At 39.0% G+C, this 14,868-nt stretch overlaps 1 protein-coding gene across 6 annotated transcripts in view; it reads right to left on the reverse strand.

The window, feature by feature from the left end:
- ITGB8 (integrin subunit beta 8) overlaps positions 1-14,868 on the reverse strand; it is a 56,032-nt gene that overhangs the window by 17,568 nt on the left and 23,596 nt on the right. For 5 of the 6 annotated variants that reach the window (XM_087773543.1, XM_087773557.1, XM_087773551.1 and 2 more), the window contains exons 6-10: positions 13,391-13,549; positions 8,469-8,564; positions 8,285-8,374; positions 5,535-5,669; positions 2,163-2,568 (exon numbers count right to left, since the gene is read on the reverse strand). In XM_087773543.1, coding sequence (XP_087629669.1) covers positions 2,163-2,568; positions 5,535-5,669; positions 8,285-8,374; positions 8,469-8,564; positions 13,391-13,549 — 886 coding nt within the window. The remainder of the gene's footprint in view (positions 1-2,162; positions 2,569-5,534; positions 5,670-8,284; positions 8,375-8,468; positions 8,565-13,390; positions 13,550-14,868) is intronic. The other variant, XM_087773586.1, reaches the window with a different exon arrangement.

Below are 14,868 nucleotides of genomic sequence, written 5' to 3' on the forward strand. Positions count from 1 at the left end.
TCAGGCAAACTAAACAAACTTCTCTTTAGCAAGAAAGCATTCAATTCAGATAAACAGCAAGATTCGGCGGAGGAAGGAGTACCAAGGTCATGTGCACATGCCACGTTGGTTTTTCTTTTCTTTTTTCCCTCTCCTCTCCTCTCCTCTCCTCTCCTCTCCTCTCCTCTCCTCTCCTCTCCTCTCCTCTCCTCTCCTCTCCTCTCCTCTCCTCTCCTCTCCTCTCCTCTCCTCTCCTCTCCTCTCCTCTCCTCTCCTCTCCTCTCCTCTCCTCTCCTCTCCTCTCCTCTCCTCTCCTCTCCTCTCCTCTCCTCTCCTCTCCTCTCCTCTCCTCTCCTCTCCTCTCCTCTCCTCTCCTCTCTCCTCTCCTCTCTCCTCTCCTCTCCTCTCCTCTCCTCTCCCTCTCCTCTCCTCTCCTCTCCTCTCCTCTCCTCTCCTCTCCTCTCCTCTCCTCTCCTCTCCTCTCCTCTCCTCTCCTCTCGCCTCGCCTCGCCTCGCCTCGCCTCTCCCTCGCCTCGCCTCTTTTTTCTTTCACACACACTGCAATGGCCCTTCTTGTGCTCCAGGGATCCACAGAGCAGCTGCAGGGAGAGAGTCCCATGTAACAGACGGGATCCCCTAAATGGGAGTGAGGCCAAGGTACAGGCTGCCTCTTTTTTTGCCTGGGCTGGGCAAAATGGAGGGGGGAAGGGGATCATAGGACATCTCAGAGCCAGGCTCTGCACTGGAAGATACCTCACGAAGAAGCACACTGCTCAGCCATAGCCCCGGGCAGCAGGTTCCCCTGGTGGTACCCTAGGACAGGACTCCATCACAGGTAACAGTCTCCAGCACCTCTTAGACAAAGATTTCCTTGTCTCCTCTGCTGACCAGGGCACCACATCTGAGGCTTTAGGAGCTTCTAAGTTTGAAAGGTCTGCTTATGGTTAAGAAGTAGTAAATTTGCAAAGTTGGTTGGTGGGAGGGAATAAGAGTGAGAAGATGAACTGTAATTCTTTGTGTTGGAATGAAGTATTTAAAGGATTAGGTAACATTATTTGTCTTCATTTTATGTAAAGTTCAGTGACCAGCAGAGCAAAACCAAAATAACTCTATTAAAGCCCATGGTATTACTCTAAATTTATCCAATTGTGGTGGAAAAAATTGGTCCCTCAATTCACTCATTAGTGAGTACAGAGTGAAATGGAAGGATGCAGGACAGCAGTAGAGATTTTAAAATATTTAATCACTTCTGAGAGGAAAAAAAATATTCTGGCACAGATACAGTAATGATACTGATCCAATCCCATTTTTCCTTAATAACTCTAACTTAAAAGTACACGTTTTGTATCTTGTTCATATGCAATTTTCATTTACATGCTTTCTTTAAAAAATATAAAGCAGGCCACAAAAAGAATAAGAGTTTCTAACAACTCTTAAAGCATCATTTGTGCTCTAAGGCAATGTCAAAACACAGTCTAATCACGCACAAAAATGAGCACTGATGTACTTCTACTGATTACACCCTGACATGTAAAGTGACTTTGTAAAGCTCTGAATTGTCATCTTAACTCACCTTTTTGTTCTTTACAAAATAAAATAAACTAAGCTAAAAAAAAAAAAAATTCTTTGGCATATTTGTCATATGTTTATGTTTCAATTCCACTCTCTTTTCTGGAGCAGGTGTTCTGAACAGTGTTAGCATATATATCAGTATTTGAAATCAAGTGTCACTGTATCTCTCACAAGAGTGATTTAGGGTGTTAGAAAATCAAAACCTCATCTGAAAGTTACGATTCCTCCTCATCTCTTAGTATCTCATATTCTCATTAGATTCAAATGTATAAACTTACTTACTGGAATAATTTTACTGTTTTATCCAAGATAACAATATCATTACTTCTGAAGAAGTTTGAGATTTAAATCTTAAAATAGCTAAACTTAAAAAAACTCAACAAATCCCCTAAAAAGCAGTTCTGAAATTTTGAAGACCGTGCATAGCTCTGTGGTGAAGAAAGCCCAGGAGCACAAGTTCTTACCCGGCTGTTCAGGACATTTCACACACTAATTCTGCACACACAATTCTTGTACTTGACAGCCTTATATTATTGTTTTCAGCTGCATCATATATATAAGCTTCAGAAAACAAAACAAAACAAAATACAGACATAAACACTGCAGCTTACCAGAACATAAGTTTCCCTGGTGATACGGGCAGGAAAAATCATCCATTTCACAGTACTTGCCATACACCTTGCCCAGCTTGTTTTTGTAGCAGAAACACTTTCCATCTATGCAATTTCCTTGACCACTGCAGATGGGCTGGTCCTGGTGTTGTCTGCACCTCTCCGAAGGAAGCGTATCTCTATTAGAGCTACAATTATTGTCACTGCAATGGGACCGTTTGCCATCAGAAAAAGTTTCATCAGCCCATACTCTTTTGTGCCTTGCACTGTCTCCATACTGACAGGCACAGCTTTTCTGCACATTAACGATGGCGGTTTCATTGAAACCAATAGGCTTAAGTATTGCATATTTTCTTCCTCCAGTTGTATCACATCCTTTCATTGTAACTGATACGTTGAAAAGTACCTAAGAAGAAATAAAGACAGATTTTACATCATTATTATTTCTTATAAATTGCTTAAAATTTTAAACATATAAATAAAGCAGAATCTTACATTATGCATGAATGTGCAATAGCAAAATACACAGTGGCCATTTGTCAAATATGATATATTAATAATGATAGGCATCACAAATACAGTTAGAACCCTAACATTAGAAGATTGACAGCAGTCTACATTTCATGTGAAGAATGCATAGTTCCAGAAGACAAGTTTAATACAAGTTAAATAGTCATAGAATTACCATCATCATCCTCCTGATCTTATTTAATGCGTACATTCTGTGTATATTATAGAAATACTCAGATGAGAACTGGGACTAGATTGAGCAATACAGTACACAAACAGAAAGAGATACTCTTCATAAAAAGAACCTACAATGAATGCTCTTGCTGCAGAAATGGTCTGTGCAAACAGAAACCACAGAGGTTTTTTGGATGGCCCTATCTACTGCTACTAAAACACAGAAATGGCTCACACCTTAGCAGCAGCTTATTTTTGCCTTTCCTACAGTGGGAATGGAGCAAGAGTCTTGCTGCTCTTGCTATGGCCCTGGGCAGACCAAGTGCTGCTTTGGGGTGGACCCAGTGCCTATCCCTTGGCCACACCATGGCCATCACCACCATGCCCCAGGACCTCACCCAGGTAGTGCCCACTGCAGCAGCAGCCCCCATGGCTTTCCAGAGTTCTGGCACAGGACTCCAGATCATTTTGGTGGTTAGCTGACTGCCATAGAGTTTGCATCAGTCACTACCAAAACTCTTTGGCAGCTCTGACATCTGTGATATTTTCACTGGATAGCAATCTTGTATTTCACGATTTTTTTTTTTTTTGACTGGTAGGCTTCTGACAGGGTATTCTCACTAAGGCTATTTAGCCTGCTGACAGAAAATAACTCTTCCTTGCTTCCTCACAGAGAAAATATAATCAAGAGGAAAAGGCAAGAAAGGGGCGCAACACAAACAAATACCTTCACTCTTTACCACCAAAGAACAAAGATTTCCAAATAAAAAAAGAAAAAACCTAAGAAGCTGATTACATACGAGGTTGAAACTACCCGCAAAGACTAAGACCATTCATTTCTCATTGCCGTCTCCCTCTCCTGCTGCACCCCCACACGAGAACAGCCAAGCCCTTGGGGACAATGGTGGCTTTGTGGCGAGCGGGGCTGTGGCTGCCTACACGGACAACAGGAGAAGAATGCTGTGCAGAAGCATGCACTTCTTAATGCCATATTGAGGGCGAACACAGGCTTTGTCTCACCCTTTGCTTTTCTTCTTCTTGTTTCTTAAATGTGCCACTACACACATAACCCCCGAGTTGCCTACACTCTCCGTTCATGAGACTTCTTCCCTTCAGTTACGGGGCAAAAGTGTCGCTATGCACTAACTAATTCATATGGCAGGTGCGTATCACATGGGGAGGACAGGCTCCAGCTAGAGAATGTGCTTTTTATTCAACACAGAGCCCTGCTAGAAAACATCATCTTCATGTACAACACACTACTGGAGGGGTGGCAAGGAGACGGGAGGAAAAGGCAAATCATGTCTTGCATACGAGTTGTGAAATTTGATGGGTCTGAACACAGCAGCAGAAAGATTAAATATATTGCGACTAAATAATTACACCACCTTGAACACTGACACTCACTCATAGCCAAAGTTAGTTTTGCACCCTGAAGAGGCCATAGGATTCTTCCAGAATATAATACACTTCGTGTTTTGGTAAGAAAAGGAAGGAAGAAGATTAGACAATGAAAGGAATGTGAGAATTAAGGAAAAGCATTTTGCCTGTAAACAAATACTGAAAGGAGGATTTACGGTTAAAATAAATTAATCTCTTGAGGATGGCTCATTTTCAACAGCAGTAGAGGTTTAGGACCACATGCAATCTTTTACAATCAACTGTCTTGGCTTTTTATTAAAAAGAAACAGATATAAATATTTTTCTTTTCATTAAACAGAACAAATTCCAGCCCTATTTCTTATGACATGTACAGGGAACAACACTGGAAAAGAGATGAGTTAAGAAGAAAAACATAGCAGATCTCCCTTAAACTGTAGAAGCTAATCAGCAAGTCATGCAGACAAAATTCAGAACAGCATAAAATACATCTAAATGAACGTATTCAAAATTCACACATTTAATCTACTGATTTGTTTTGCTATCTCTACACACAGACACAAGTAAAATCACATCAGCTGAGACATATGTACAAGTCAAGAAGGAAAGAACTTCTTGACCCTGCTCTTCAGAAACACAGATCTCTTCCTGGCAAGCTAAATGAATTACTCTACTAGTCCAAGCAATTAAATAAATATATCAAGGCGCAGAGAAGTTGTTCTGGGAAGAAAACCACGTTCTTTATATTAGCCAGACATCTTCCCCCGCATTTTCACGGTGCATGATGCTCCAGTTTTACAATCTGTTTCATTCCGTAGGTGGCACCAATCCAAATGGGAATAACTAATTTTATTAATTTGATTTATAAAATAAACTAATTATCCACAGCCCTGAGTGTGCATGAAGACTACTAGAGCAAGGAAAGGGAAAGGTGGCGTCTCGTACAGACCCAAGGAACACAAATTTCAGTGATTCTTTTCCACCGGGTGATTATCTTTCACCCTCTTTATGTACAGATTTCATCACAATGAACATGGCCATTGTGCCCAGTGAAGGACAAAGGAGGAGAGTTTTAATGGACGTTAGCTTTCAGGAAAAGCTTTGAACCTTAGTTCCATGAGATTAGTGAGAATTAAAATAAGATTCAGGAAAAATAAAACCAGAGAATAATAGAGAGTCTGTGATCATTAATCACATAAATCCATTTTCAGTTTAAGTAAGTCCCTAGAGGATTTCACACCATTGAAACCCAACCAAACAGAAAAATAAGTATTCCAGTTCCTTGAAGAATAAGAACTATCAACATACTTCTTCATTATACCCCACATTTTTACATCCTTCCATGCCAGTTTTTTTACTTCCATCAGGACAGATTGCAGTGATATTGAAATGAAGACCTTGGATCTGGTTATCCACTTGAATTTTCACTTCAGAGATTAGTTTCTGTAACCAGAAAACAAGTTTTAGTTGTATTGCATCTCAACATATTATGCATTAGTGACTAACACCAAGTACGGCTACTATGTCTGACTAAAAATGAAGAAAGCTTGTCTGTGTGAATAAAGGAATGAATTAAAGCATTGTTTCCCATATAAAGACCAGATTACATTCCAAATATATACAACCAGTGAACTGGTAATTCTGGTAAAGAGGATTACGTTTTCCAGATAAAAACATTTCCATCTTTTCTAAAATGGTTTTGAGGCTGTATTTTTGGCAATTTGAAAATCTATTCTAACAACTGTGCGCAACAAAAACTGCTTATTGTTTGAGAGACTACACTGCCTTTTAGCCACACATTTAAAATAAAAGAGTAAACATACATACAACTATTGTTACCCAGCAGAAAAGGTTCCTAATTGACTTGACACTTTATAAACTTCTGATATTTTGTATCTGTCTTGGAAAACTTTTCTCTGAACAAACCTTAGGGTGATCAAAAGGCTATTAGGATTATTCTTACTGATTTATTTGGGTCAGCTAGGACTATATAAGTCAAGAACTTGTTGATTCCCCTTAGGGCTTTTTACAATATAAAATAATGAAAAAGCCAGCTACTTTGTAACTTGTATTTACTGCATGCTCTAAAATCCTGTTTCCTTCCAAGAAGGAATATTGCTTCTTGACCTTTTAAAAATTTATTAAAGCTCTGTACAAACCTACGAGCTGAAAATTGCACAAAGAGATTATTAAAATTCCTGGCATATTAGTATTTAAAAAATTAGTTTAGTGGGATATTTTTACTGCTACAAATGGAAATTTAATTACATGAATCCGAACACATGTTTATCCTAGTAACTTTTTGAAAATTAGTGAATCATCTTTGGCTTTTTATCCAGGGATTTTCAGCCAGGGTTTTCCACAACTAAGCCTAAGGTTTCCCTGCCTAGAAGAAGAGTCCAAGAGGCCCACTGTCATCAAACACTAACACTAAATTTATTTTCTTATCTAAGTACTTTTGCTTTCAAGAAAGCAAAACATTTAAGCACTGTTCACCATGTGTTTGTATATTACAAGCCCCTAAAACTATGATAAAAATCTCAAAGCATCAAATCCAATGAAGTTTAGGATGGGAAGGAAGATACTGCCTACAAAAATGAAAATAAGGCAAGAGCAAACTGGGGGTGGCCGGAGCAGGAAAGTCCCACAGAACCTTCAATTGAACTAAATTATTATTTTGTAAATTTTTGTTTCCTCTCCTTGAATGTTTGCCCTGCACTGTGCTCTAAAAACCAGGATACAATTTAGGATGGACAGTGTAGAAGTGGCATACAAAAAGACTATTACCTTCAAAATTTTTTGCCAGCAATTTCCTGCAAACCTCCATATTTAAAATGAGGTTTCTCAGTTTTATAAGAGAAAGCACAATATCAGGAGAACTTCTCTGCAATTTGATTACACCTAACGTCCTCTGCTTTTGAATGCCTTTGCCTTCTGCACAATGTTTCCAACATGACAGTGAGAAAAATGTGCACAAACACACTCTATTGACTAGGAACAGACATGGGACTTGGCTCTGCATTACAGCCAATCTGCTGAAAGCAAATAGCCTGATTTAGATGATTAACCTAGCACAATGGAAAATTTCAGCCTCCCATGCCCAACTAATTAAAAATAATGTGATACATATTGATACCTTGCATATAGCTTTGTAACTGATTTTTCAACTTCTGGAACTTGCATGTTTGTGTAACTTGCACACCTTAACAGCATTCAACCATCCAACCCATCATGTTCATTTTGATGCTGCTCTATGTGCTCTCTGTGCTCTAGTACATCAAATGTATACTGCTTGGCTTCATTTTCAAAGCTGTTTATGCCCCCTCTTACCAGGCTATCTCTTATTCACTATCAAGATGCCAATTTCCACTTTCAAGCTGCCATTCCTTGTCAGTCATTTGTGGGAAACAACTTTATGCTCTTTCCCATACTATTACTTTCAGTTGAGAACTCCAGGCAAGAGCTCACAAAGCCATTGCCATTGTTCTCTCCCAAATCCCTATCAAAACTTTTCTTCACTGCCATGCCTCAAACCCCTGAGTCATTACACTGCTTTCTGCAGTGTAAATCCTGCTTACCACAATATCCACTGTTGTCAAACTACTTCCTTGTAAATTCCCACCTCTTGTCTATTTTCTAAGAATTATGCTATAAAAATCTCTAGATACTGTGCTTTTTGCTCTGAATTTATATGGTGCCTAGACAGTGGTGTCTGGTCTGTAACTAAAGATCTGAGATGCCAAAATTCAAATAAGTCAGACATTTCTTTTGAAGTTACATGGCAACAGGTGCAGAGAATCAAACAGCATATTTAGAAGCATCCTTAGAAAAGAAAAAGTGCTAGCTCTTGGCTTTGAGACCCCGACAGCCTGGGAATTTGAGAGCTATTGTGGGCTAGTGTCACCTACCAACACCAACCTGGACATTCAGAAAAATAGGGAACTTATCCTCGTGGACTTCAGACAGAAGTCAAGATCCTGGAAATTCCAACTTTAGGCTATGAAAGGTGAAAAATCCCTGTACAAATACGTCATACAACATTATCACTCTCATCATACCTGATAGGCTTCTACCACCAAATCATTGAGATTTGCTGCTTGTGATTCTATCTGTCTTGCAACAGTACCAGGCAACAGAGGTAACAGGTCCTATGAAAAATACAATAATTTATGCACAGTTTTAATTTTTAATATAAATATTGTGCTTTCAAAATTGGAAAAAGAAATCAGGTTTCTAACCTACTTTATACCAATGGAACTGGCTTCCTTGAACTGCAAAAATAACATTGATGTTATTGTCAATCAATTTTTCAGAGAGCTGCCCAAGAGACGGATGCTCCTGGAAAGTACAACAGAAAAGAAAAGACTCCAGATTAGTAGGAAAAACCATTATATTTCACATATGACACAATACAGGATTCCAAAACCACCCCACTCCTTATTTCTAAATGTACAGAGAAATGCTAAGTCTACACCCTAAAGAAGGTGGGACCAACCAAATAAACAGATCATGACAAAAAAAATCATCAGGGCATCAGCCAGACTGTGACAGGCTTATCTGTTGCCAACTATGCAGGGGTGCTGCACAGTGGGAGGACTAACTCATATAGTACTATTTTGTTGGTTCGAGTCCGATGCTTAAGAAATACAGATATGATGTTGTCCATGGTCCACCTAGAAGAATAACAAGATTCCAGAGAATCTTGGTGGGTTCTTGTGCAAAAGTCAGGGAGAAAGTACAACATGAAGGCACTGAGATGAGGTGTGCTTTTGGGAACAGCAAGGCAAGTAATTAAAAGTTTGTTTTTCAGAAATGTATTTTGGCACCAGGGATCAGACACATCAGCTAAATACAGCCACTGGGTCAGGTTCTAGCAATGTCAGTATTCTGTACATATTACTTACGGCTGACAGCTTTCTCCTTCTCTGTATGTCCAAGACCTGCCTTAGGGGTGATGCCTCCAGTCCTCACTGCAATGACCTGCTACATTTTCTTAACCACTCTTGTGCTTGAAGGTCACATGAGTTTCACGTCTGTCCCCAGTAATGACATTGCTCTATTTGGCGAAGCACCTATGATGACGTGTGCTGTGCCAGTGACCTGCCCTTCTACACTTCTCATTGAGAGATCTGACATGGATTTGAGAACAAGAGGTACATTGCTATACCTTCATCTAAGATATGGGGAAGCACAAGGATGTCTCTGTGCTCCCAGTGGGCCTTGTACACCTGGGCTTGTACAAACTGTATCTGAAAGTCACTGTTTATTTACCATACATGTATGAATACTTCCCAAGAAGTAAATTCAACACTAAAATTCATGACTAAACATAGAGAAGTGACTGGGGCCTTGGCCTGTGTTTCCCCCTACAGAGATTTAATCTGGACACCTCCACTTATGTCAAGTCCTTCAACCTCTTTCCCCCACATATTTCCGCTGTCTTTCTTTTCCTGATATTTTTCACTATCTGCCTCATATTGTCTCTCTCTTGCACAAGCACACTCTGTTTCCCTGCACAATTCATTTCTCCTCAGAGTGCCACTTGTTACTCAAGGCACCCTGTAAGTTGACTGCTCTCCTAACAGTAATCTGAATGCCAAGACAGCTGAGACAAAGTTATGCAAGGGGGCAAAATCCGTTTTCCATCATATTGCTCCATTATAAAGAGCCTCATATAGAAAGAACAAAGGAGTTTCTTGCTGCAGTTTGATCTTAGCCAGGCTCCACGCCTCTCTCAACTTTTCTACCCTTTGGTAAGAGATTATATTCCTTAAGATAAGTGATGAAAGGTAGCAATAAATGGGCCTTCTTACAGCTGCAGCAGCAGTGGCTTTGTTGCTGTTCTCAACAGCCTGCAAGACAGCACTACAGCATCCTGCCTTCTCCATGACCACAGACCAGTGGTGGGGCCTCCACTGTGCTGCACAACCCTACAGGCCACATGCAACTGTCTGGCAGATCGCAGGCACACCAAGTGGTCCCAGGACCCAGGCGATTGAAGCCAGACGTTCTGCAAATACCTCCTGCTCTACAAATGTGTGAAAGACAGGGGCGGTGTTGAGGGATCATGAGATGGTGGTCAGATAAGTCAATCTCCCTGCTTAACACATGACACTAGACATGTCCGAATTCCAGCAAAGTGGCCCTTCAACATCTCTGCAACTAATGGCAAAACTCTGGGATTAGTGGTATCAGAAATGGGCTTCCAAGCCCTCATGAAACAAAAACTTATTCAGATGGAGCTTACTGAAGTCAAGAGATGACATGCATACACATGCAAGGGTTGCAGGGACTAGATCCCCAAACTACCTAGTCTGCTTACAAGTATACTTGTCAGCTCTAACTCACTAGAGTGTCCAGCTTGGTTAGTAGTATATTAAAGTCTCACTTCAGGTTAGAAAGAAAAATTTTCTTTTTGTTAGAAGAGACTTTAAAAAAAAAAGCATCAACAGACCCACACTATCTTTTTCATTTTAAGCATGTAAAGAGATGACATAAGGAACTGTTGGTCACTCTTGGAGCCTCATTCTACTTGCTGTAAAAACTTTGCTGTACTTTATGTATTTTTATCTTAACTCTTTCTGCTACTGCTCAGGCGAATGTACTTTCATTTCAGATCATCTTTCTTGTTCCAATTACATCATTCATTTTATTATTTTAACCTACTTTGTTAAGCTGAGAAGATAACTAATACAGATGTTAAGTATTTTAGGAAGGGAGTTAACCAAGCACAGATCTAATTAAAATGGGCTAGATTTCTTGCCTATCTTATGCTTTTTTGCTGACCTCTGTGTGACTGCTTAGCAAAAGTTAGAAAGAAACAAGCAGAAAAGTGACTAACTGGAAACACTTCTGATGTAAATGTTAAGCTTATGCAAATAAATAAAGCGAAGTCCTCTTAACTGGCACAAGGAGGAAATAAAAATATGCCAAAATGTAATCTTCTCAAGACTACTAGAAGCTAAGAATCAAAGTAGGAAAACAATGTGATTACAGATGGCTCTTTAATTTAGCATAGCACAACAAAATTGCATTGGTAAGGAAAAAAAAGCAAAAAATATGTTTCATATGACATATTTTTTAAAAAGCTGACAGCCTTTCATGACATTTCGTTTAAATATCAAATAGTCTTTTTTTCCCCTTGATTTTACTTGTTCATTTGAAGTTTCTTTATGGATCTCTATGACTAAAATAATCACAGGCTACATACCAGTGAGAAGAAAAAAAAGCAGGAAACAGTACACCTACCTTTACAGACACTATTGTGTTATCATGTCAAATCTACTCCAGAAAATATCTAATACTGAGAAAGATTTCCGTTCTACCCCTTTTCTATTACTATGTGCATGCCCACTATTACACGTGGACATGCAAGAATTAGCCTGTGGTTGAAAAAGATATGGGCTAGCAGCCAGAAAACACATAGGCCAAAATGTGCTACCACTAAGCATCCTTCATGGTCATTTCATTTGGGAGGCTAAAAAGACTACTTCATTTCACAAAAGGCGTCAATATCAATAATCATGGAGATTTCTTCTTCTATATGGGACAGTAAAATCATGGTCTTTCAGCCCAGAATCTAGAAAACACTCTCTTCATTCAGCCATCAATCTGTCATAGTTCCTCAGAAAGAGATTAATTAATTTGTCTGTATTTTATATTGGTAAGGTTTTCCAGCTGAAACAGAATGTAACTTCTCAAGTTGGACAGAAAATAAATGTAATTGTTGTTTTTTTTTTCTGAAACAGACAATATCTTTATTACCAAAGGAATCCTCAACACCAGAATAAGATTTGTACCTTCAGCAATTGTTAATAAGCAGAGCAAAATTCCTCTCATTTATAGCACTGAAATTGGGGGCGGGGGAGAAAGAAAAAAAGAGATAGGAACACCACAACCTGTAAGTATGCTCTGCTTTGGGAAAGGAAAGTTTCGGGATTATTTGCTTTAAGTGAAATAAAGGAAGGGTTTGTTTATATCCTAGGAACACTGTGGAAATACTGAAACTGGCTGGAAGGAAATACATAATCCTGATATCTGTGAGGGAATATCCAAGAGGTGACAGAGGGAGTATATGAATGCAAGAACATCAGATAATCGGAAATCCAAACAACCTTCCTGTTAGCACACGCTCAGCTCCCTCCTCCGCTCAGCAAGGTCCCAAACATCCACCGATTCCCAGAAACCTCCCGTATTTCATGAGCACACACCATACGGCGGCTGCTTCCTGCTGCCCCACCATCCTTGCAAACACCAGTTGCTGGGATTAAGTTCAAGTCTAGACTAACTTACACATAGCTCTCACTGACTTCACTAGCACATCGCTGGCTTGGGCTGAACACAGGCTATATACTTTAACTAAGTGCAGCTAGCACTGAGAATAAAACTGTAATGTGTTCTAATGATACCACAGTTCATATTTCTGTTTTCTGGTGATTACATGGCAATTAAGTAGTGATTCATGTATCTTAAATAAATGATTCATATTTATTTATGGAAATAGCCAAAGCAATTAAAAACTACAAATCTTAGAAAAAAAAAATGCCTGTCTTCAATCACTCATGACTACTTTATACATTCTTGAAGAAATTATTTTGAAAGCTAAAAATATCTGCTGAAGGTGTATTATTTTGCTACAGCAGATTTGATGTAACTTTTTGCACAGATATGTATTACCACACATTGGTTTCAACCTCTGAGATTCAAATGTATTTAATGCTACATTACCACAGCAAAGTTTTGTGGCACAAGAATATTTTCTAATCCATCATGGTTGAATTAGCTCATTGCTGTTATACATCTTCTGTTTTACTAAGTCTTTTTGATCAATCAAAGTCCGTAAAGCATGACCACTACCTTTGTCCAACTAGCAGGATGCATGCATATGTAAGAATTGCTCATCGTATGAAATAGTAATAAAAAACCACACCAAACTCAGTAACATATTCTCCTCTGCTGTGTCTCAGACTCCAAAATACTTTATCCCAGACAAAAACAATGTCAGTATTTCCCGGTGATTGATTCTTCATTTCACATCTTGCCTACCTGGGAAAATACTATTTTAATAACTGAATTAAAAGCAATGTTTTGGCAGCAATCTAAAACCTCATTCATGCAGTTTTACATCACTTCTCTGAAGGCAGAATGTATGACATATACCTTACCATACTCGTAGCTTTGACGTACACATTATCTTTCAAATGACAGTTTCCATCATGGGGAATTACGATCCCCGCTAATTTACTATCAAGAGCCAGATGGGAAGTTTGATCTGTCATCACAAGAAGCAGTCGCTTTGCTTCTTTGCGCCATCCGATATGGCTCTAAAAAGAAAACAAAATTAAGCATAAGAAAGCAGTAACTACCTATTTTCTAAAATAATAAATAATAAATAACAAAATGAAAAATGAATGTAAAAGTCTACTTTCAGATATTACATTGCTTAGCAGCACTGATTTTAAACCAGGCTATTTAAAGCTTTTTATGTGGAAACGTGTATCATTACAATCAACAAAATATGCATTCATTTGTATTGGCACTTGGTGCCCTCTTCTATTTTTACTTTGTATTTATTTACTTTATATTCTCATCATTCTATAATTTCTTTTTCCTACACAGCTTTCCAGAAAGGACATTGGCATATGATCAACCAATAAACTAAAGTTTGAGTGTCCTCACGCACCTGCAAATTGAGAAATTCTTTATTACGCAGCAAAATAGTACATCTGTCCACCATCTAAAGGGATTAATAGCAAAGTGGTATCTGCAAGGGTGAATTTAATGTTTTAGAAATTCAGTGCAGGGCAAGCTGATATCTAAACTGGGTTAGGTGCCAGTTTGTATTTCCATAACATTTATTTCCCTGCAAGCAATAAATGGCTGCTTCAAATCAAACTTTAGAGGCACACCTCATATTCTTTTTCATTATTCCCTCTCTCAATTATTCCATCTTCTTCTTCACTAATTCCATTTTTCCCCCGTTTTCCTCCTTCCTTGCTCCTCCTCCCTACCAGGCTGTCTCATCTCTACCATTTCCCTTAACACTGCCAGGTATCTTTCATCTCATGTGAAACGTGCATCTGCAATGCAGTCCGTGCATTCAGCTAGGCTTCACGACTTATTCTCTACCTTTCTTTTCTTTGCTTTGCAAAGAGGGATTTAGCTCCCTTCTCAGGCTCATTCCCTTCTAGCTCTGAATGGGGAAGGAGTATCTCATAAGTACGGAGGGGTGTGGTGTCTTTTCCAGCTTACACATTAGGCATCAGCCTCCCTCAGGCAATCCTAGACAGTGTTTCCCTAAAGAAGGGGTATTTCAAGTTTTATTTATAAACAGGTTAAATCTTCAACATCTTAAATAATCTCAAATTCTTCTCCAGCACTGTAGAAACTTCTTGCTCCTAAGACTCCATCATTTCATTTTGTCACCTCAAGACTCCTACCTACATACGTCACAGCAACCAAAATTTTAAAGAAGCTTCATGTCCTAACCTGCTAGCGCTTGCAACAGGGATGTATTGGTTAAAGCAAGATGGAGCAAGTTATAAAGTTCTGTTGTAGGCAAATGAGTGCACATTAATGTAAATTATAGTTCATTATGGTAGTTATGAATCACATTGTTCTCATCCATTTTGGTTCACAATTC

This window comes from Nipponia nippon, unplaced genomic scaffold (assembly GCF_047370975.1).
Source record: "Nipponia nippon isolate SJK-2023a ecotype South Korea unplaced genomic scaffold, ASM4737097v1 scaffold_1, whole genome shotgun sequence".
NCBI lineage: Eukaryota > Metazoa > Chordata > Aves > Pelecaniformes > Threskiornithidae > Nipponia > Nipponia nippon.